The sequence below is a fragment of the Petromyzon marinus genome, chromosome 5 (assembly GCF_048934315.1).
Source record: "Petromyzon marinus isolate PM22_M1 ecotype Great Lakes invasive population chromosome 5, UKy_Petmar_22M1.pri1.0, whole genome shotgun sequence".
Taxonomy (NCBI): domain Eukaryota; kingdom Metazoa; phylum Chordata; class Hyperoartia; order Petromyzontiformes; family Petromyzontidae; genus Petromyzon; species Petromyzon marinus.
The window spans coordinates 8,274,964-8,296,612 of NC_133671.1; the positions used below are offsets into that span (position 1 = coordinate 8,274,964).

At 47.7% G+C, this 21,649-nt stretch overlaps 1 protein-coding gene across 1 annotated transcript in view; it reads left to right on the forward strand.

Annotated features, from left to right (window-relative positions):
- Window positions 1-14,654, forward strand: part of LOC116939283 (uncharacterized) — a 36,853-nt gene extending 22,199 nt beyond the window's left edge. Inside the window, exons 2-5 of the mRNA XM_032947491.2 lie at window positions 2,250-4,066; window positions 4,541-4,788; window positions 6,080-6,318; window positions 9,326-14,654. Coding sequence (XP_032803382.2) covers window positions 3,743-4,066; window positions 4,541-4,788; window positions 6,080-6,318; window positions 9,326-10,158 — 1,644 coding nt within the window. The 5' untranslated portion in view covers window positions 2,250-3,742 and the 3' untranslated portion in view covers window positions 10,159-14,654. The remainder of the gene's footprint in view (window positions 1-2,249; window positions 4,067-4,540; window positions 4,789-6,079; window positions 6,319-9,325) is intronic.
- Window positions 14,655-21,649: the final 6,995 nt, after the last annotated feature.

Genomic DNA, 21,649 nt, shown 5'->3' on the forward strand with positions numbered 1-21,649 from the left:
AGTGAATTCATATTCTCTGGGTCTTTCGGTAAAGTCACGTAGAACAAAACATTTCCAAAAAACTACGACGTTTCGATCTTTTTTTTTCTTCCTGATGACGATTGCTTGTGTTGCGATCGAAACGTTGTAGTTTTTGGTAAAAAAATATAGTTCTACGTGACTTTACCGAAAGACCCAAAGAATATGAATTCCTGCAGTCACGAAAGCTTTTAAGTTAAGATTAAAGTGAAGAGTTCACTCAGCAGCTCAGAGCGATGCATGCTGGCAATCACACTGAGAGACACAAAGAGGAAGATGTGGATTTACAGAGAGCATACGCAGGTAAAAAATTTTAAAAAATGTTATTGTCGTGAGAGGTCATAACTCGTCGCTAGAAGAAATCGTGGCCAATGGCCACGCACGATGACGGGGTTGTGGTCAAAGGAAGACTCGGGCTCAAAAAACCATGCCCGTCGTGGAGATGGAGCAATGAAATCGGCTACAGTGCAGCTGCTAAGTGGATTGTTGCACTGGTGCGATGTGTACACATCGCCGCTCGGGAAACAAGGGCGGCCTGGCACGGTGCTGACCATCCACCACCTCTTGTGCCGTGCCGGTCTTCATAGGTGCTGCTCGCGAACAGCACTTGCCCCTACAGCCGGTGACGGCTACACGGGGGATCTTTACCTTTGTTGCAACGCGGAACCGCGGAAAGTGTCAATGGCTCGGGGGGGGGGGTCTTCATCCAGCAGTGAACTGATCATGGCTGACGGTGATACTTTATCTTTGTTAACGGACTTATCTCTGTGATTTTTTTTTTGATTTAAGCGTAAGCTACTACTTCCAATAGTAACGAAGCATGCGATCCGGCACGGTGGTGCATTGATCGGAATGCCCAACACCAAGGCGGAAAGTGATACGTTCAAATCCTGGCTGTGGGTGTCTCGTTGGCTCATCACCTCTCCGAAAGGACTGGCCCTTGCCATAGCAATGGGGAATTTCCACCTCGCGATGAAAAGCGACACGAGGTTTTTTGTGTGTGTGCGAGGACGCGCAATTGCCATCACTCTTTCTCTTCCAGTGCGGGCGAGAGGAATGGCAGTGACTTTCAGAGTAACTTTCAGAGTAACTTTCAGTAACTTTCAGAGACACCGTATGGTTGGCCTCGCTCTGAATGATGCTTCTTGTCGTACGGCTGCTGATGAAGACGCAGAGGAACAAACTACAATTTCACATTCAGGTGGTCAAGCCAGACACAGTAACTTCGTCAGGAGCAACGGAGTGTATCGTTGCAAGATGTCTCCGTATTTCTGGATCGGGCATTGCGTCTTTATTTGTTTCGAAGCTTTCGTGACTGCAGGAATTAATATTTGGTTATTTCGGTAAAGTCACGTAGAAACTAAAATCAAATAATAATAGAATACGACGTTTCGGTTGCAACACAAACAAACCAGGTAAGAATGAATGATAAAACACAGACACGGGAACAGCATAGGCAGACACACGTGCAGAGAGAGAGACACACACACACAAAGACACACCGAGCGAGTGTGTGTCTCGCTCGGTGTGTTTTTGTGTGTGTCTCTCTCTCTCTCTGCATGTGTGTCTGCCTATGCTGTTCCCCTGTCTGTGTTTTATCATTCATTCTTACCTGATGATGGTTGTTTGTGCTGTAACCGAAACGTGGTATTCTATTATTCTTTGATTTTATTTTCTACGTGACTTTACTGAAAGCACCAAAGAGTCTTTATTTGTTGTTACGGTCTGTTCTGAATGACGACAGTCGCGCACTACTGGAGAGTTTTTTCAATTTCCATTTGTGCCTCAGGTATCCGCATCTGCCCTGGTTTGTACGGATGCGATTTATGGTGGACCATCATCTTCGTGGAAGGTCAAACACTTGGGGATCTTCTGCGTTGGGTCTATAATCGCGACAAGGTGTTTCTGAGTTATTTTTCTATTGAGCTCTGCAAGCTTCATCGGGTTTGAATTCGCATTGTTTAAGGTTACACGAATGGTTCCAAAAGGGTGTTGCGTGACTTCAAACGATGACGAGGGACGCCACTGAGGTCCTGGATGAATGGGAAGGCGACCGTTTTCCTCGATTCGCAGGATTTTCCCCACAGGGTTGACAGCGTCGCAGCGGACGGACGAGTCGGTGAGAGACGGTGGGACTCGCGAACAGCACTTGACCCCAACAGTCTGTTGAGGTTTTTTTAATGGGGGGGGATATTTGACCTTTGTCTGCGTTTGTGTTTCTCAACCGGCAGGATGTAAACACAACCAACGTGGGGACGTGGATCAAGAACGGGGGAGCAGTCGCGCAAACCGCACACCCGTCGCGTCGTTCCGAGTCAAATGACACCGAGAAGATGAATCGCAACGTGATGCGCCAAAGCAACTGAAACTCGTGACAGGCACAGCAGAGCTGGGAAGAAGAAGAAGAAGAAGCAGAAGAAGGGGGGGAGGGGGGGAGGAGTGGAAGAGGAGAGGCGATTAGATATCACAAAGCCAAACAGCCGGGGCGCGAACGCGACCATTCCCAGACGAGCGAGCGAGGGGAACAAAAAAAGAATAGTTTGAGAAAGAGAGGCCGAGAATCCCGGTGTCACGTGCTTCTATTGACGAGGAGGGAGGGCACCATAAGCCCGGCACTGCTGATATCACCAACCAATGCTGCAACTGAGACGACTAATGCCTCCGCTGTCCAAGAGCTACGAGACGCTCAGCCGGCATGCGTTCATAGTAATCATCGACGTTTAAGTGTGAGAGTAGGGGGGGGGGGTGTAAAGTGGCAATGTCTGACCAGCAATTAAAACATTTGCGCTCAGAGTTTTTGACCGAGGTCGGGTCATGGATCCAGGAGCCGATCATCTCGGCGTGACGGGGACAGGCTGTCACCATGCGGGACCTGAAATGCAGCCTCGACGAGGAGCTACTGGAGATCTGTGAAAAAGAGCTTCATCGCTCATCGGATTTGTCCAGGATAAATGATGAGTCTGATTATTCTGAGTCCCACCGAGGATGTTCGTTTAGCGATCTTCTTCGAGAACTGTTGAGAAGACGCTGCTGGAGTCTGTAGCGCCGGGAAACTGCAGCTGAAGGTCAGAGACCGAGAGCGCTTCTGACGGAGCCAGAGATTATGCTGCTGCTTCTACTGCTGCTGCTGCTGCTCTGAATCGCCACGCCCTGGGAAGGTGGTGGACCGTCGGCGACTCGCGTCACCGGCATAAAGGCGAAGTCCTGCCAGCAACATCACCCATGAATTCGGACGCCCGATGCACGAGAGATTATGCAATAAAGTCGCAGGGTCGTATGAACGTTTTTGTAGGTGTACGATTTATTTAAACATATATGTGTCTGTGTGTGTGTGTTAAAGCAACATTTTCCGGGCCGTTCTTCAGTCTGGAAGAAGATCACGTGCACTGCCGCCGGTGAATGGCACCGTCCCATCCCTGTGCCTCCGTAGCCATTGAGCCTGCAGGCCCACCGACCCGAGCCAGAACGCTCAACCACGCAACCTCCCGTGTGGCACCCGCGTGGAAGCCACATAGAACCACCCACAGGCCTCTATTATTAGACCTACCTATCCCTATGAGACTAGCCCATATCTATTAGACTTAGCTATCTCTAATAAAAGACCTACCCATCTCTATTAGACTTAGCTATCTTTAATAAAAGACCTACCCATATCTATTAGACTTAGCTATCTCTAATAAAAGACCTACCCATCTCTGTTAGACCAGGTATCCCAGCTGCCACCATGGGGTGTCTAAGCTGCAAGCCGTCCACCGGGGCGGTCACGTCCAACGGGGCCGTGACCTCGTCGTCCACTGTCGTGACCCCCCCGCCGTGCACATCCGACTACGGCGCGGCCCTGAAGCCGGGCAGCCTGGACGCCGCACCGCTGCTGGGAGGGACGCGGGGGCCTTGCTCGGTGGCGAGCATCGCCGCCACGCGGGCCGACCCGGGGGGACCGCCGGGGCCGCCGCCACTGCAACTGCCGCGGGCCGGCGTCGTGGCCAACGGAGGGCCCCGCTCCGTGGGGGGCTTGGGGCGCTGGGAGGCGCTCCACGGGGAGCATAAGGTGAGCGCTGCGTTCGCTTTGTCGATGAACTCGACGACGGAAATATTTGTCGAGTGGTGGCGAGACGTCAACTACCCTGACGCCTGCTATTGCAGGAGGTTGTAGGTTCGGTCCCGACCTTGACGCCTGTTGTATATTTGGAGTTTGTGGTCGCGTGGATTTTTCTCCGGGTCCTCCGGTGTTTGGCTGCTATAAATGTCCGCATGATGCTAAGCCATTTCGTTGGGCAATCATTTGTGACCAGGTCGCTTCTAAAAAGAGCTACATAGCTCAGTGGGGGCCTTCACTGGTAAAAAAAATGAGACCCAAAGAATATGAGTCACCGATGATTGTGAGTGAACGGCAATATCACCAAGCGCGAGCATGGATACGTAAAATCATATTCCGTGCGTAATTCCACTCGAGTTTGGCCAGAGTTTTTAGTCTTGACCCGCCTCTTACCTACCCCCCCCCCCCCGCCACGACCGTTTGCAGGTCCCGAGCCGGGAGGACGTCTCAGCGGACGACTTCGTGCTGGAGGAGGTGCACGCCTCCATCGAGGAGTGCCCCACGCGGCTCGAGGAGGACTCGGCGCTGGTGCTGCGCTACGTGACACCGCACTTCACGGCGCGGGCGCGCGTGCGCGTGCCGCCCGTCCCGCGCGCCGCCGAGCAGTGGCACGTGGGCTGGATCCAAGCGTGCACTCGCATGACCTTCCACAATATCTACGGAGACCTGGGCCTGTGAGTGGCGCGGTTCAGGCGGGTGGAGGGGGGGGGGGGACCCCCACCCGCTAGCCTCTCCCCCTCTGTCTTCCTTCCCTATTCGTGACCCGGCTCTGGGACCACCCCACTCCAACCTGTGGGGAAGGCCTCGGTGCAATTGCACCGCCTGCACGCGTTTTCAAAAAAATCAATGCCACCGAGTGGCGGATGGGCGGAGAGGCGGTTTACCATGACCCAGGGAACGTCAACGCAGGGTGGCGCCGGATGAAGGCTTCCCTGTGCCGTGTCGGTCACGGTGGCTCGTTGACCTTACTTCACCACGCTGGTCCGTGTGGGTTGGTGAAAGTGGTGGGGGACCATGGACCGGTTCAGATATCGCTCCTCACCGACTCTCTCTGTGGATTGAGCAGCGCGCTAACCGCTGCGCCACCGCTCCACCCCGTTAAAGTGAAAATCGATTCAGAATTGAACATCGCTAATGGGAAGCATGGTGGTGCCTCATTTGTACAGTGTATGCTTTACTGTTAATTTTCAGATCTTTGGCAATTCGCTGATGGATCAAGGCCTACCTGCAACCTGTAGGCCATGGGGCTCTGTTTGACCATAATTCACCACGCTGGTGGGACAGCGACGGTGTGGGGAGGCTTTCATCCAGGAGTGGATGGACAATGCATGATGATGATGATAATAATAATAAAAATGTATTCTGTATATTTGGAATCTGCATGTTCTCCCCGTGGTCACGTGGATTTTTCTCCGGGTCCTCCGGTTTTTTCCCCTCCACATTTAGAATCAACATCACGCGTTTAGAATATTTGGCGGCTATAAATGTCCACTTGATAAGCCACTCCGTCGAGCCGTCATTTGTGGCCAGGTCGCTTCTGAAAAAGAAAAGCGAATAGCCCCAGTGGGACTTACCTGGTAAAATCATTTGTTTTTTAAGTTTCAGTTTTTGTAAATTATCCTTCTTTGCCATGTGAAACCAAATGTCCAACTGATGGGTTGATTGCGCTCAGACATCCCGCTCCATCACTGCTGCGCGTGCAAGCGTACACAGGGGCCCGGCTGGGAGATGCCGTGGCGCGCTGAAGGGAATGCGCCGAGCGACCACAAAGTTCCCCGCAACGTCCGCCCCGAGGAGCCGCTGCCCTAAGCGGGTGTCGGCGAGTCGCATCCGGGAAGCCAATTTGTGTCCCATGTTTGTTCGGTGGCTCCTGTGGGGAGGCGATGCCGTCGGGTGGTGCCGATTTGACATCTGCGACGCCGTCGCCTCTTCCTCCTCCTCCTCCTCCCTCCGCCGCGTGGACAGGTCGAGCTGGGAGCTGCCTCCGCTGCGCGACGGGCGAGTGCGCACGGTGAGCGACGCGGACGGTTCGCTCTACCCGTGGTACGGCAGCTCGGGCGAGGTCCTCACCGTCACAGGACCCACGCTCACCCCCACCACCTTCTCGCTGGGCATGAGCGACAACTTCTACCCGAGCGTCACCTGGGCCGTGCCCGTCTCGCTCGCCGCCACCGCCGCCACCACGGGGTCCGCACACAGAGAAGGTGGCGCGCGCATTCACTCATTCATTCATTCACTCGGTTTATAAGAATTTCCACTTTTTTCTGGCCCTGCCCTCTCTCCACCCCCCCCCCCCATCTCTCTCCCCTACGGGCCGATACCAAAATATAACCGCGTGTCACGGCAGCGCTCTCGCCTACTTCAGCAGCTTTCTTGCTGTAGTTGTCTCACCTGATGACGATTGCTTGTGTTGCGATCGAAACGTCGTGATCTATTAGTGTTTTCTACCTACGTGACTTTACCGAAAGAACCAAAGAGGAACAAAACAGTTGCGTTAAGATGTTAAAACACCGAACTGAAACCTTATCTAAGGAATCATGTCTGCATTAACCACAGATACTTGTGGCGAAAATACAAACAAAACATGCTCTGACAGTATATACAATGTATACAATGTATATACTGTCAGAGTATGCTTTTTGTTTCTGTGGTTAATGCAGACGTGATTCCTTGTAAAAGGTTTCAGTTCGGTGTTTTAACATCTTAACACCTGTTTTGTTGCCAGAAAAAAAGGGGAAACCAATTCTAATATTTTGACACTGGCAAAGGAGGTCCCATGATTTACTCGGTTATTTATTAATTTACCCTTTCATCCGGTCATCCTCGTAGCAGCAGCAGCAGCAGGAGGAGTGGTGGCTTTTGGCTGAGCCATCGAACAAAGACGGCAGCCGCATCGCGCGCTTTCAGGTGCCCTTCTGCGGCCGTCTGGAACGCTCTTCCTTCCGATATTAGGAAGCCACTGAAGTTATCCACTTTGAAATCAGAACTGCTTTTTTGTGTTTATATACTCTTTGGTTCTTTCGGTAAAGTCACGTAGGTATAAAATTAAATAAATCACGACGTTTCGGGTGCAACACAAGGGTCCTTCATCAGGTGGGAAAGCCCTTCTGCGGCCGTCTGGAACGCTCTACCCTCCGATATTAGCTTTCCCACCTGATGACGGACGCTTGTGTTGCGCCCGAAACGTCGTGATTTATTTTATTTAAAAACCTACGTGACTTTACCGAAATAACCAAAGAGTATGCATTCCTGCAGTCACGAAAGCTTCAAATCAAGATTTTTGTGTTTAGTTTGTTGTCCTTCCCCATACCTCCGATTCGCACGATTGTCTAGGTACGTTGCGAAAGGAGTTCAACATACAGCCATACATTCGTCTATTCATTCGTTAACTCGCTCATTCGCTTATTTTCCCGGCCATTCGTTTGATAGCTATTGAACAATTTACGCGTTAAACAAATTGGCAGGGGCAATTATTCACAATAGGGACAATAACAATTATCTTCCTACTTTCCATCTGTGTACACTCTGTCGACATCCCACAGTATCAAGTGCGAATGTGGTATTTAATTGTGGACACGTTTAATGTTTAAGATATAATTTTTTCGAATTTTTTTTTTAAAGCGTGCACGCTGAGTCCTCGCTTAATGCGCGGTGTTCACACTATAATAAGGCGTTTTCACCGGGACGTGGTTCTTATATTCGGGAATACTTTTCGCACGACAAGTGACGCGGAACGCAGACACCGAGAGTGAGCTTCCTGAGCGGTCGTCCTCTAAGAACTACTTTCATGAGCTGCGCGGCTGAACGGTACTGTGATACAAGACCGTAATTATAATATAAATTGGGGGAGGGGGGGGGACACATCCCCCTCAATATTCAAATATGCTCAAAATGCCGCCCCCCACCCACCCCCCCCCCCCCCCCCCAATATATTGCTATAAAATAGATTTCTGTTTATATGATTGTGGTTATGGTTGTACTTTATTAATCCCTGATCTCTGCCATTACATACAATGAAGCAAGAAAATATAAAAATATATATAAAAACAGAGCAATGCAATATAATACACTATTAGACATTATTGTAAAAAATAAAATTCCATCCTATGTGTTTGTGAGTTTTTTTTATATTTTAGGCAGGAAATTCGTTTTCAAATTTAGATTTTTTTTCTGGGGAGGGGGGACCCCCTAAAAGATTTGGTCCCCCCCAATGTTGACTCCATGGCTACGGCCTTGCTGTGATACAATGCGGAATTGTACAATAACGCATCTCACTGCGCGGTGTGTGTAGCAGTAGTTGTTGTACATCGCATCACGCCAAACTTTATCGTGACATCATTTATGGGGCGATTGTATTTTGCTGAACGCATTTTTTCGCTCAACGCGGCACTTCTCAGGAACACATCTACCGCGTTAAACGAGGACGCGCTGTTCAGTATAACTTGCAAGATGTAAACTCTGTAAATCCCTCCTCCCATTGTTTACCTTCCCGTGTTCCTAACATCATCATCATCAATCGTCGAGTTCCACACGTGCATTTCTCCCTGCGACTTTGCACACTGTACGTTTGCGATCCGTTCGCGCCGAGACCCTGAATAAACAAAGTCGGATATCCGACTACCCGCATGTAACCTTGTTTCAGTTCAAGACAAGCGCGCCCATTGGTGCTCTAAGCTACTGGCTTTGGAATGTTATTATCACTCGCGCTTTTTGCTTTGCAATATAGAGACCCGTATGCTCGGCAGCAGCGATTCCCCTACCCCTCCCCAAAAAAAACTGTCGCCTTAAAAGTATCTTACATTTTGATTATTTTAAGGCCACAACAGTGTTCGTGACCAATGTGTTGCGTTATTTTTGTGTTAATCGTGCTGTGTGCACCGCTGCCAATGCAGCAGCAGCAGCGTCACCAAATAATTTGTTTTTTTCAGAATGCTAAATACAACTTTACGTGGTGGACAGCATGAGGGTCTGCCTTGCAGCAAGATCCATTGTTGGACCGCACCTATATGCTGGAACAATTTTACGCGGCCTGGCTGCACTGAGCTGCACGAAGCAGCGTGGCGGACGCGTCGCCAAATAACCCCCGCGACTCGCACGCTGCGGGCAGGCGAGGCCCCCCCCCCTCACACAGCGGTTGGATCGGCAACGCGAAATGGTCCGTGCGTGAATCTGAACGGCGTCTGCGTGCTGCGTCTCTCCTTTCAATGCCAGCATCGTCCAGGGAGCAGCAGCAAGGGCCGCCGAGAGAGACGCCCGTCACAGCACCGCCTCGGTGCGGCTCACGGCCTCCCACCACCACAACCACCGACACCGCCACCACCGACAGTGCCGACCCGGGAGGGGTCGCGAGCAGCCAGAAAACGCCACGGACGCCGCCCAGCCGGGACCGTGGCTCGGCGCGGCCCGACGGTGCGACGCGCGAATCCCCGCCGGGACGCAGCGGAGCCGACGACAAGACCACGATGACGGCGGCCCCGTCGTCGCCCTCCTCCCCCTGCCTGCTCTCGCCGGGCCAGCCGGCGCTCACCGTCGTGCTGCGCGACCAGAGCTTCGTGTCGTGGCTGGCGGCGCGCTGCGGCGGCGGCGGCGGCGGCGGCGATGCGGCGCGGCCCGTGGTGCTCGCCACGGTGTCGTGGCGCATGCGGCTCCGCGTGGCCGTGGAGCCGGGGGCGCCGCTGGGGCAGCGCGCGCGCCTCTTGGGGCCCGCGCTGCAGGAGCCGCCCCGCGTGTGCCGCTACGGCGCGAAGGGCCGCGGGGAGGATCGCTGCGGGGAGGGCGGCGACGGCGGCGGCGGCGGGCCGAGCGTGGGGAACGGGCTGAACGGGCTGGAGGAGGCCCTGCGGGGTCTCGCGGGAGTCGGCGAAGGTCGCGAGCGATGGACGCGCGACGGCGGCGCGCCGTGCCGCTGCGGCCTGGCACCGTGGCTCCACGCGGTGCCCGACGAGGTGCTGGGCCCGCCCAACGCCAACGGGGCGCAGGTGCTCATGTGGAGGCCGAGCGTGGGCGAGCCGCTGCTCGTCATCCCGGCCAAACTCCAAATGTGAGAGCGGCGGTGACGGCGCGCTGGCCAGCGTGCTGGCATCCGGCAGCGGAGTCGCGGACAGCTGCTGCCCGTCACAGGGGACTCTCGGAACGCCAGGAATAGTGGATGCGTGACAACAGCCGGGGAGGAAATGTCGCCGTCCCTCGCCGTGTGTCTGTCTTTTTTTTTTCATTTAAAGAAGACGAGGATTCTTTGGGTTCCAGGCTGCGTTCGCAAGTTGATTGAAGGCGGCTCCGACTGCGAGTTTGTCGTCGCACACGATGGGAACCCACCACGTTTCAAAACTACAAAGTAGTCTCGCTCGACACCTGGACTTGAATCACGAGCCCGACACTAATTCAACGTGAGCTGCACCATTTGCCGCAGAGATTTATATATTTTTTTTGCTGTTCGCAGCACGGTGTTTCAAGCGAGAGTTTTGGGACGCGTGGTTTCGGGGCAACGCGCGTCTCCGGTGAGAATTCCGGCGTTCGACTCCTCGTGTTCCGAATGCCACTCGAAGGAGTAACCGACGGCTTCTCTCCCTCGAGGGCGAACAATTCGGACGCCAGTGGGTCGTTTTTTTGGGGGGGGGACGTTTACATGCGTTTCGCTCAGGCGGAGGACTCTTCTTGGAAGCAACGAAGCGCTTCCACTCGGCATTGCGGACTATTTGATAATTTATTTTGTGTGTGAGTGCGTATGCGTGCTTTAGTGCAAGCTGTAAGCCGACGGGGGGCTGTACCGAATAGTCGTTAAAATTGTTTCTGCTTCTTTGACATTGACCTGTAAAAATGCAAAAGGCCTAACTGTGAATCGTGCTGTGGCAGACGCCGCCAATTTTTTTTTTTTAAACGGCGGCGTACGTCTTCGCGAACGCTTAAGACGAGCCGCGGACAACAGCTGAACAACGCCGCCACCGCTCTTAAGCCAGGTGGCACCCGACAACGATGCTGTGTTTCTAATGCCGGGGGCGGCTCGCTCGCTCAACTCTCTGTTTTTCTCACTGCGAAGGCCACTTGCTGATGACGGGAGCATCGCACGTCGGTGCGCTGAGCTTCTTTCGCACCGTACGTAGCCAACCGCGCTTCGTCGGAGGTGATAATGATCGATTAGAAATGGAAGGAGCGACTGATGGGGGCGGTGGGGGGGGGTGCGTGACCGCTGTGTGGCTCACCAAAAGGGGTGTTTTGAAATTCCTATTGAGCCCTCGGTAAGGAAGACAGAGGTCCCGCGCCAACTTACTCGAAATGCAGGGAAGAGCAAACCCACAAACCACTGAACTACAGTCGCTGTCTTAGCAGGGAGGCTCACGAGGAGACTGTGCCTTTGCCTGTAGTCAGGAAAAGTTTAACGTGAACTCGGGTCACGTTCGTTTATGCGAACGTTTGAATTAAATAGAAATCAATGCAGCGCTGGGCTACGTCATCCATTGTTGTAATCATGCGTTGTTGTAATCGTGCGTTGTTATAATCATACATTGTTATAATAATGCATTGTTATAATCATGCAGTGTTATAATCATGCATCGTTATGAGCATGCATTGTTATAATCATGCATTGTTATACTCATGCATTGTTATACTCATGAATCGTTATAATCATGCATTGTTATAACCATGCATTGTTATGATCATGCATGGTTATAATCATGCAGTGTTATAACCATGCATTGTTATGATCATGTTTTGTTATACTCATGAATCGTCATAATCATGCATTGTTATAACCATGTATTGTTATGATCATGCATTGTTATACTCATGAATCGTCATAATCATGCATTGTTATAACCATGCATTGTTATGATCATGCCTTGTTATACTCATGAATCGTTATAATCATGCATTGTTATAACCATTAATTGTTATAACCATGCATCGTTATACTCAAGCATCATTTTAACCATGCATTGTTATACCCATGCATTGTTCCAACCATGCATTGGTACAATCATACATTGTTATAATCAAAAGCAACGTTGTTCAAAGCCGAATTACAAGTCACCTGGCTTTGGTCACCCCCTCATCCTCACGCCTTTCAATAATCAGGAGTTCATTTACTCGAGTTAAGAGAGGGTCGACGATTATAACGCAACGCGAGTGTGGGGGATACCGTTTAGTAGCAGAGTCCCCGAGTGGTTAGGACAGAATAAACGAGTCCCACGGTGTGAATGATAAAAAAACTTATGAAGTCCAGAAATTACGACACTGTTTTGTTACTCGTGATGAATGCATCGACAAGAGGAGGCTGCGTCAATATCGCTCACAGTTCCCAAGCGCACAGGGTAACTTTTCAAAAGCGAGGTTATTTAAACTCCTGAAACTACTCTTTTATAGCTGTTGAGGTACAAACGTTTGCAACTCCTTTACAAAGTATTATTATTATTCAATTGCCATTTACGAGGGCGGACCATCATGAGTTCTTGCGATGTTCACGTAAATGTATTTTTTATACTACGTGCAGTATTTCTGCTTGCGTGATTTATATAAGTCGCGCACGGTTCTCGGTACAATTTCAGAATCAGAAGATGTATTTATACTGGAGGAATCCGATGAGCTATAAAGTTTTTTTTTCACAGATGTCAAGTAATAAAGGTTTTTGGGTTAGATCGCGTTATTTATAAATGTGTCGTAACCCTCCACCACCCGACACGGCCAATCAGCAAAAAAAGGTGTCACGTTGACAAAAGACAAATAATTCACTACTTTAGCCCACCGGTGTGTTGAAGAGTGAATCCACAACATTTACAGTTTGAGTACGACGTTTCGCTGGTAAATACATCCAGCATCATCGGGCAATTCGCCAGAATGGTAAAGCCCTCGCTTGCTCCCGGTTTTATATAGAGCAGCAGGGTGACGTCATCACTTAACTCATATCAGGTGCAGTGATTAGAGGCGGAGGGGGGGGGGGTATTGTAATTATATAATCGATTAGTAATCAGTCAATGGTTATGATTAGTAATGAGTTGCAGATTAGTAATTAGTTGTAATGTGTGTTAGTGATTATATGCTATGTTAGTAATCCGTTAATTAGTATGTGTTTCCCCTATAAGGAATTGTAATGTGCATTCATATTCTTAGCTCCCTCGGCAAAGCCACGCCGAAGGGAAACAACAAAACAACAAGCATATATATTCTATTATTCTATTGCTTCCCCCCAACGCGACTCCACTGTATATTTTTTTCTACGTGCAGTATTTGTATAACATAGCATATAATCACTAACACACATTACAACTAATTACTAATTTACAACTCATTACTAATCATAACCATTGACTGATTACTAATCGATTATATGATTGCTGCTCTATTTAAGACCGGGAGCAAGTAAGGGCTTTAGCATTCTGGCGAATTGCCTGATGATGCTGGATGTATTTACCAGCGAAACGTCGTACTCAAACTGTAAATGTTGTGGATTCACTCTTCAACACACCGGTGGGCTAAAGCAGTGAATTATTTGTCTTTTGTCAACGTGACACCTTTTTTTGCTGATTGGCCGTGTCGGGTGGTGGAGGGTTACGACACATTTATAAATAACGCGATCTAACCCAAAACCTTTATTATGAATATTGGTCGCGAAAGCCTACGTGTTAAACAGATATCAAGTAGTTTCACAGATGTCCAGTCGCTACGTGGCATATTTAAACAGAAATATTATTGAAATGAATTAATTTTGTGCGAGCAACTGACGTTTACTATACAAAGGTGATCCATGCATAGACATCCGACTAACGTGACAATGTGGAGACGTGAAAAGATGCCGAAAGAAGCCGTCCATAAATGACGTCACGCACCTAGGGGGGGTTAGACATTTGTGACGATGTGTGACGAGGGGGGGGGGGGTGAGAAATGTGACGTCACATCAAAATGCGCAACTTTAAATAAATAGACAACACTTTTTTAAATAAATGTTTTCTCCTGCAACATCAGAGTGCAGCGCCACATTAAATACGCACTACAATGACAATAGCTTAAAGCGATTTGAAGCATATTTTTTTTTTATTTAAAGCTTTCGTGACTGCAGTAATTCATATTCTTAGCTTTTACCGAAAGAGCTAAGAATAGGATTTGAAGCATGTTTACTTTTTTTTTTGGGGGGGGGGGCAGAGCTTTGTGACGTCATATTTCAGGGGGGTGGGGGTCTGGGTCTGACTTTTTGTGACACCGTGTGACTAGGGGGTGGGTGGGGGGGGTCAAAAATCGCGTGACGTCATTTATGGACGGCCCCTAAAAACATTTCACTGGACCTCATCCCCACCAATCGGAACACACGAGCTCTCCCCCGCCCCCACGTTACGGGAAACCACCGCTTTCACAGTACAGCAGTACCCCGGTTTAGGACGGGGATGCGTTCCTGAACGGTGCGACGGCGAATATCGAAGACGCAAGGCTGAGAGACGACGGATCACGAGACACGACGGACGATGATTGCGGTCAGCCACGTGCGTGTGGGTTGAGGCGACGCGAATTAAGGCGGCGGTAATAATAATAATAATAAAAGTCTTTATTCTTTCGTACGGCTGATGTCGGTGCAGAACGAACGACTACAATTTCACATTCAGGTGGTGAAGCCCAGACAGTCACGTCAGAAGCAGTGGAGTGGTGCATCGGGGGGGGGGGGGCGGGGGGTGGGGGGGGGTAGCGACGACGTTAATCGGGCGTGTTCCTGTATTCAACCAGCTGTTGAGAAGTGAAGATCGCACTCGACATCAATGGGACGGGGGATCTATAAATGGATCCTCCTGTCATAGGCGCATCGTTGTATTGTCCACTCGCGCTCACAGCGTGTTGCGGACATCGGCCAACAACGAGCGACGCTTGTCAAGGATGTGGCGGGCGGGCGGGGGGGGTCGTCACTGGGCCTGTGCCGAACAGAAGCACACACGCGCACGTGTTCAAATCCATACTCTTTGGTTCTATTCGGTAAAGTCACGTAGGTAAAAAAAAAAAAATCACGACGTTTCGGCCACAACACAAGTGGCCTTCTTCAGGTGAAGGAACGGAACTGTCGGGACGACAGCGCTTCAATGACCGCTGCTAAGATTCGCAGCGGCTTTTTAAGCTCGGTGGGAGGAGCAGGGCGCTCTTGACAAAGGAGTTTACATATCAGAAATAGCTGTGTTAAAGTGTTGAAACAGCAGGGTGTTAAAGTCAGAAAATTAGCTGGGGGATTAGCATGTTTTTGTTGTGTAGAGGGTGCGGAGGATGGGTCACTGTGTGTGTGCAATAGAAACGGAAAAAAATGAAGATTGGCAAGAATGTGCTGTCAGGGGAGAGTAGAAAAAATGGTTTAATAGAAAGTTCGGAAGGAATAAGCTTGGTATACCATTACTTCAAATTGCTGTTAGAAATTAGTTGACGTTTGGTTGATTTAAAACGTCTTTCCAATGGTTGCTTAATTTGAAACCATCCTCTCGGTTGAAGTTATGTCTGTGTTTGTAAATCTGAATGGCTTCGTGGACAAATCTCTGGTGATAACCTGTAGGTTTACAGAGAACCTTGGTATCGGAGAAGACAATCCCATGATCACCCATAGCGTTGTAACAATGATCAGCCACAGCAGATGAATTCGTTCTGCCGTGTTTCAGATCTGATTTGTGCTCGCGAATTCGGTCAGAGATATGTGTTCAAATTCATCGTCTTTTATGATATGAGTCAGTGCCGGAGTAAGCTGGTGTGTGGCCTGTAGCATGATATTATAAAGGGGCCCTAAATTTAAAAAAACGTAGATATTAAAACACATTTTTTTTTACTTGCACAGTAAAGTGATTGTATTTTTTCATTTGCTATACTGCCAGATAATACGACAAATCGCTAACCTTAAACACCCAGCCGTTCATAAAAGTTGAAGGCGGTATAGTACTATAGTAATAGAGTAAGTGCAGAATCACTGAACCGGAATTGATAGCTTGAAATCATTTAGCGCGGGGCCCTTGAAAGTGCGAGGGCCGTAGCTACTACTACATATGTAGTAGCGACATGTGTAGCTACTACATGTGTAGCTACATGTGTAGCTACATTTGTAGTAGCTACAACATATGTAGTAGCTGCAACATATGTAGTAGCTGCAACATATGTAGTAGCTGCAACATATGTAGTAGCTGCAACATATGTAGTAGCTGCAACATATGTAGTAGCTGCAACATATGTAGTAGCTGCAACATATGTAGTAGCTGCTACATATGTAGTAGCTGCAACATATGTAGTAGCTGCAACATATGTAGTAGCTACATATGTAGTAGCTACATATGTAGTAGCTACTACATGTGCGGATTAGTGAAGGGAGATGGATGCACGTATGTTTAACCTCTTTCGCACCGTACGTAGCCAACCGTGCTCATCGGATGTGCCTTTAAGGATAACTAAACACACACACAAAAAACAGTTCTATAGAAATTAGTCTTCAATCTAGATGATGATTTAAAAGTGCATAGCTCCAGTGGCTTCCTAATCTCGGAAGGAAAGAGCGTTCCAGACGGCCGCAGAAGCGCATCTGAAATCGCGCGATGCGGTGACCCATCGTTTTTGTCCGATGGCTCAGCCAAAAGCCGCTGCGAGGATGACCGGCAGCTTGCATGACGGTTTATGCTTCTTGACGAGCTCAACAAAGTATTGTGATTCATTTGTGGCAATCACTTTGTGTGTAATGAGTGCGGCCTCATAAGGGACTCAGTAATGTCGCACTCATTACAGTCGGTGGGCAAGTCAAGGACCAGTTCAGATATCGTTCGCAACTGGCGTCAGCCGTGACCGGGGATTTGAACGCAGGTCGCCGTGTTAATAGGCGAGCGCGCCAACAGCACCGCCACCCGCCTCCACAAGGCGTTTGTTTTATAGCCTTGAACGCTGCGCTGGCGAGCGAATCCTCATTAAATAGCACGGGGTGCTACTCAAGCGGACAAAGTGGAGAGGAATTAATTGCTGGACCGAAATGGGGTCTTCTTTCCGAAGCTGCCAACAGTGTCATCCGGACAGTGAAGTAAAACAAACATGAGATTGAAAGTAAAATTGTGTTGGCATGAGTGGCAAATGCCCTTGCCACAACTGCTATTCAAACGAGTGATTGACGAGTGATTCATGAAATCGCATCGTGTTTTGATTTTTTATCCCCCCCCCGAATGATGTCCAATCACCCGCAAAGGAGTGGCGACATAGTTCGTGCACTGCACCATCGCACCTCCGATGAGCACGGTTGGCGACGTACGGTGCGAAAGAAGTTCAACGTAAATGCGTGAGACTGGTGTCCCCGAGTTTGGTTCCCGGCCGTGGCTAACATTGGTAGTTGCAAGCGAAATCTCAATCGGACCTGCCGACACCCGGCAACCTTATTAACCCGCCGACGAGCGACACGGTGTGTGGTTGGTGCCTTTACGCAGCGGCGGATTGACAAAGGGCTCTAAATGATAACGAGACAAGAGGATATGTATAACTCTGTGGAAACGTGCCTTATGCCCACCACCTCATCGCACAATCGCGGACGCCAGAAGCCTCCGGCAGGCTGACGTCAGCGTGAACGTCGCAACGCAACGCCGTAGGTAGGGCCCCCGAAAGCCTGCTGTAAACGTGGCCCACGGAACGTCTTAATAACAATGTAGGAATAGCAATTTAAACGATTAAAGAATCGTTCTAAGGGCGCTACGCACGTGAACGGCGGAAATTGTTTAACATCAACCGAGGAAAGAAGTGAGAATGGCGTTTAAAAAAAAAACTAAAGAGAAATACATTTTAAACAAACGGATTTAAAATTTCGATTTAAAGCTTTTGTGACTGCAGGGATTCATCTTCTTGGTTCTTTCGGTAAAGTCAAGTAGAAGGGAAATAAAAAAAAAATGAAAATAAAACGTAATGAAATAAAAATTTTCACGACGTTTCGGCCACAACACAAGCAGCCGTTCTCAGGTGAAGAAACAGAACTGTCGGAAAGACAGCGCTCCAATGAACACTGCTAAGCTTGGCAGCGTATTTTAAGCTGGGTGGGAGAAGCAGAGCGCCTTGACAATGGAGTTGACATATCAACAGAATAATTTAGCATTGAAGTAGCTATATTAATGTGATAGATTAGCAGGATGTTAAAGTCAGAAATTAGCATGTAACTGGGAAATTATATTAAACATTACACTGCAAGGTACTAAGAGATTAGCAGGATGTTAACGTGAGAAATTAGCATGTAACTGGGAGATTAGCATGATGTTAATGTGAGGAATTAGCATGTAACTGGTCACAGAAGTAGCTATGTTAAAGTCAGAGTTTACATATCAACAGAGGCATTTAGTATATTGACGCTAGAGAACTGCAACTAGCCAACTATCATACAATAAACCGATGTGAAAGAACTAAATATAAACTACATCAATATATATTCTTAGTTTTTTCGGTAAAGTCACGTTGAAGAGAAACAACAAAATAACAAAATATATATAAAACAATAAAAATTCTCACGACGTTTCGACCATAACTCAAACGGTCATCATCAGGTGTGTCGGTTTGCATAAATTTATTTTGAAAACGGCATATTTATTTATTTATTTATAAAAAAATTTAACGTTTGCGTCACGCGCAACGATTGGCAGTTTGCCCAGGACTAGTCCATCTATTTTTTGAAAAGAGGAGGGGGGAGACGAAATTTGTTTTTATGTATGCTGTCTGAAAGCCACTGTAAGCGTGAACAATCAATCAAGAACTGAAATGATTTATATATATTTTGTTATTTTGTTGTTTCTCTTCAACGTGACTTTACCGAAAAAACTAAGAATACATCAATATAATCAATGTACTCAATATATTCTCCACTAAGCTGAGCTACTAACAATAAGTCATTATACATTACACTTCTATGTCGCAAAATTATTATAATATGCCTCCAACTAATCTTTTTATTATAAACTGCCATAGGGTTGGTATAATAATACAGTGTAATATTACAAGTCTAATATTATTATAATCTAAAGTATAGGGTAGTGTATAGTAACGCAGTGTACAATTCAATGTTGGGGTCAGTCTATGACAGTTTATAATACGGGGTATAGTCGTGTGATGTAAGAAAAAAGATTAGTTGGAGGCATATTATACAATTTTTTGCGACATAGAAGTGTAATGTATAATGACTTATTGTTCAAAGCTCAGCTTATTGGAGAGTATATTGAGTATATTGATATATTATTTTTTATCGGTTCACTATATGGTAGTCATTATATAGTGTAGTGTATACCCAGTTACTTAATGTCAATAGTTTAACTTAGTGGAGAATATATTGAGTACATTGATTATATTGATGTTAGTTTATATTTAGTTATTTCACATCGGTTTATTGTATAATAGTTGGATAGTTGCAGTTCTTTAGCGTTAATATAATAAATTCCTCTGTTGATATGTAAACTGACTTAATCATAGCCACTTCCGTGACCAGTTACATGCTAATTTCTCACCTTAACATCCTGCTAATCTCTTAGTACCTTTCAGTGTAATGTTTAATATAATTTATTTTGTAATATATAGTATCGTAATTGTATAGTGAATATACAGCAGTGTGGTATACAGTAGGGTTGGTAAAATAATACATAGTGTAATATTACAAGTCTAATATTATAATCTAAGGTATACGGTAGTGTAGAGTAACGCAGTGTATAATTCAATGTTGGGGTCTGTCTATGGCAGTTTATAATAAAAAAATATTAGTTGGAGGCATATTATAATAATTTTGCGACGTAGAAGTGTAATGTATAGTGACTTATTGTTAGTAGCTCAGCTTAGTGGAGAATATATTGAGTATATTGATGTAGTTTATATGTATGTCTTTCACATAGATTTATTGTATGATAGTTGGGTAGTTGCAGTTCTTTAGCATCAATAAACGCTAAAGAACTGCAATTACCCAACTGACTTTAACATAGCTACTTCCGTGACCAGTTAAATGCTAATTCCTCACATTAACATCATGCTAATCCCCCAGTTACATGCTAATCTCTCACATTAATATAGCAACTTCAAAGCTAAATTATTCTGTTGATACGTAAACTCCTTTGTCAAGGCGCTCTGCTCCTCCCACCCAGCTTAAAAGACGCTGCCAAGCTTAGCAGTGTTCATTGGAGCGCCGTCTTTCCTACAGCTCTGTTTCTTCACCTGAGGACAGGTGCTCGTGTTGTGGCCGAAACGTCGTGAGAATTTTATTTTATGTATTAGTTTTATTAGTTACCTTCTACGTGACTTTACCGAAAGAACCAAGAAGATGAAACGGATGAGTCGAGATTTGATCTGTACGTGCCTCTGAAGCCCTGACCTCGAAGATGCTACGAGTTCGAGTTTAGGTGCCGCAGTTGCAAACGCACCCCACCCCTCCCCCCCAAATTGTGTAGCCGAGAGAACGTGGAACAGTGACCAATTCACAATCTTACGACCCCCACCACTCACAAAAAGGGGATTGTGGGTCAGGTGGTGTGGGGGCGAATCGTGGTGGCGGCAACCGCCTCAAAAAAACTTGCCGTACAACACATTCGTGGCCCTGGGGTGGGGTGGTGGTGGGACATGGCACGTGTAACCGCACACAGAAGATTCCTGTGAACGCCGTCATTGACGTCAAACAAAAAAAACCCAGTGCCGAGCATGCAGATTGCAGAGCTCAAGCCGCGACTTGCACCAAAGACAGTGAATGGACGGCACACTTTGTAGGGCAGTTAAGACTTGCGGGTCGTTTGCGATGGAATAAAGTGTGGGTATCCCTCCTCCTTTGGTTCTTTCGGTAAAGTCACGTAGAATGAGAATAAAATAATAAATTGATAAAATAAAATAACGCAATAAAATTCTCACGACGTTTCGGCCACAACGCAAGCGGCCTTCATCAGGTGAAGGGACGAGACTGTCTGGAGGACAGCGCTGGAGCGAAAAAACCACGCTCAGATCGCGACCTTTAAGCTGTGCGAGAAGAAACAAAGCGCCTTGACAAAGGAATTAGCATAGAATTTAGCATTGAAATGGCTGAGTGATTAGCTTGTGACTGGTCACAGAAATGGCTATGTTAAAGTTAAAGCATACACATCCGCAGAGGCACCCCTTGACAAAGGAATTAGCATAGAATTTAGCATTGAAATAGCTAAGTTAAAGCATACACATCCGCAGAGGCACCCCTTGACAAAGGAATTAGCATAGAATTTAGCATTGAAATAGCTAAGTTAAAGCATACACATCCGCAGAGGCACCCCTTGACAAAGGAATTAGCTTTAAATCGAAATTTGTGGGTATCCCGTCCACCTCTTCTAAGACGTCGGAAAGGCGTGAAAGAGTAGGCCAAACTACCATCTAGGGCAGCGACTCTTAACCTTCACTGGCGCCTTGCACTCCTCTTTTTGTCTCAATCGTGAAAGGATGTTAATAAATACAAAGTCTTGATGAAACAAAGTTGGACTTACGTGCCAGTGCTTCATTTGTTTCGGTGATTTACCTTCGAAAAAAAACTTATCCGGCCATGGCCTCGCACCCCAGGTTAAGAACCATTGCTCGAGGGTGCTACCGAGA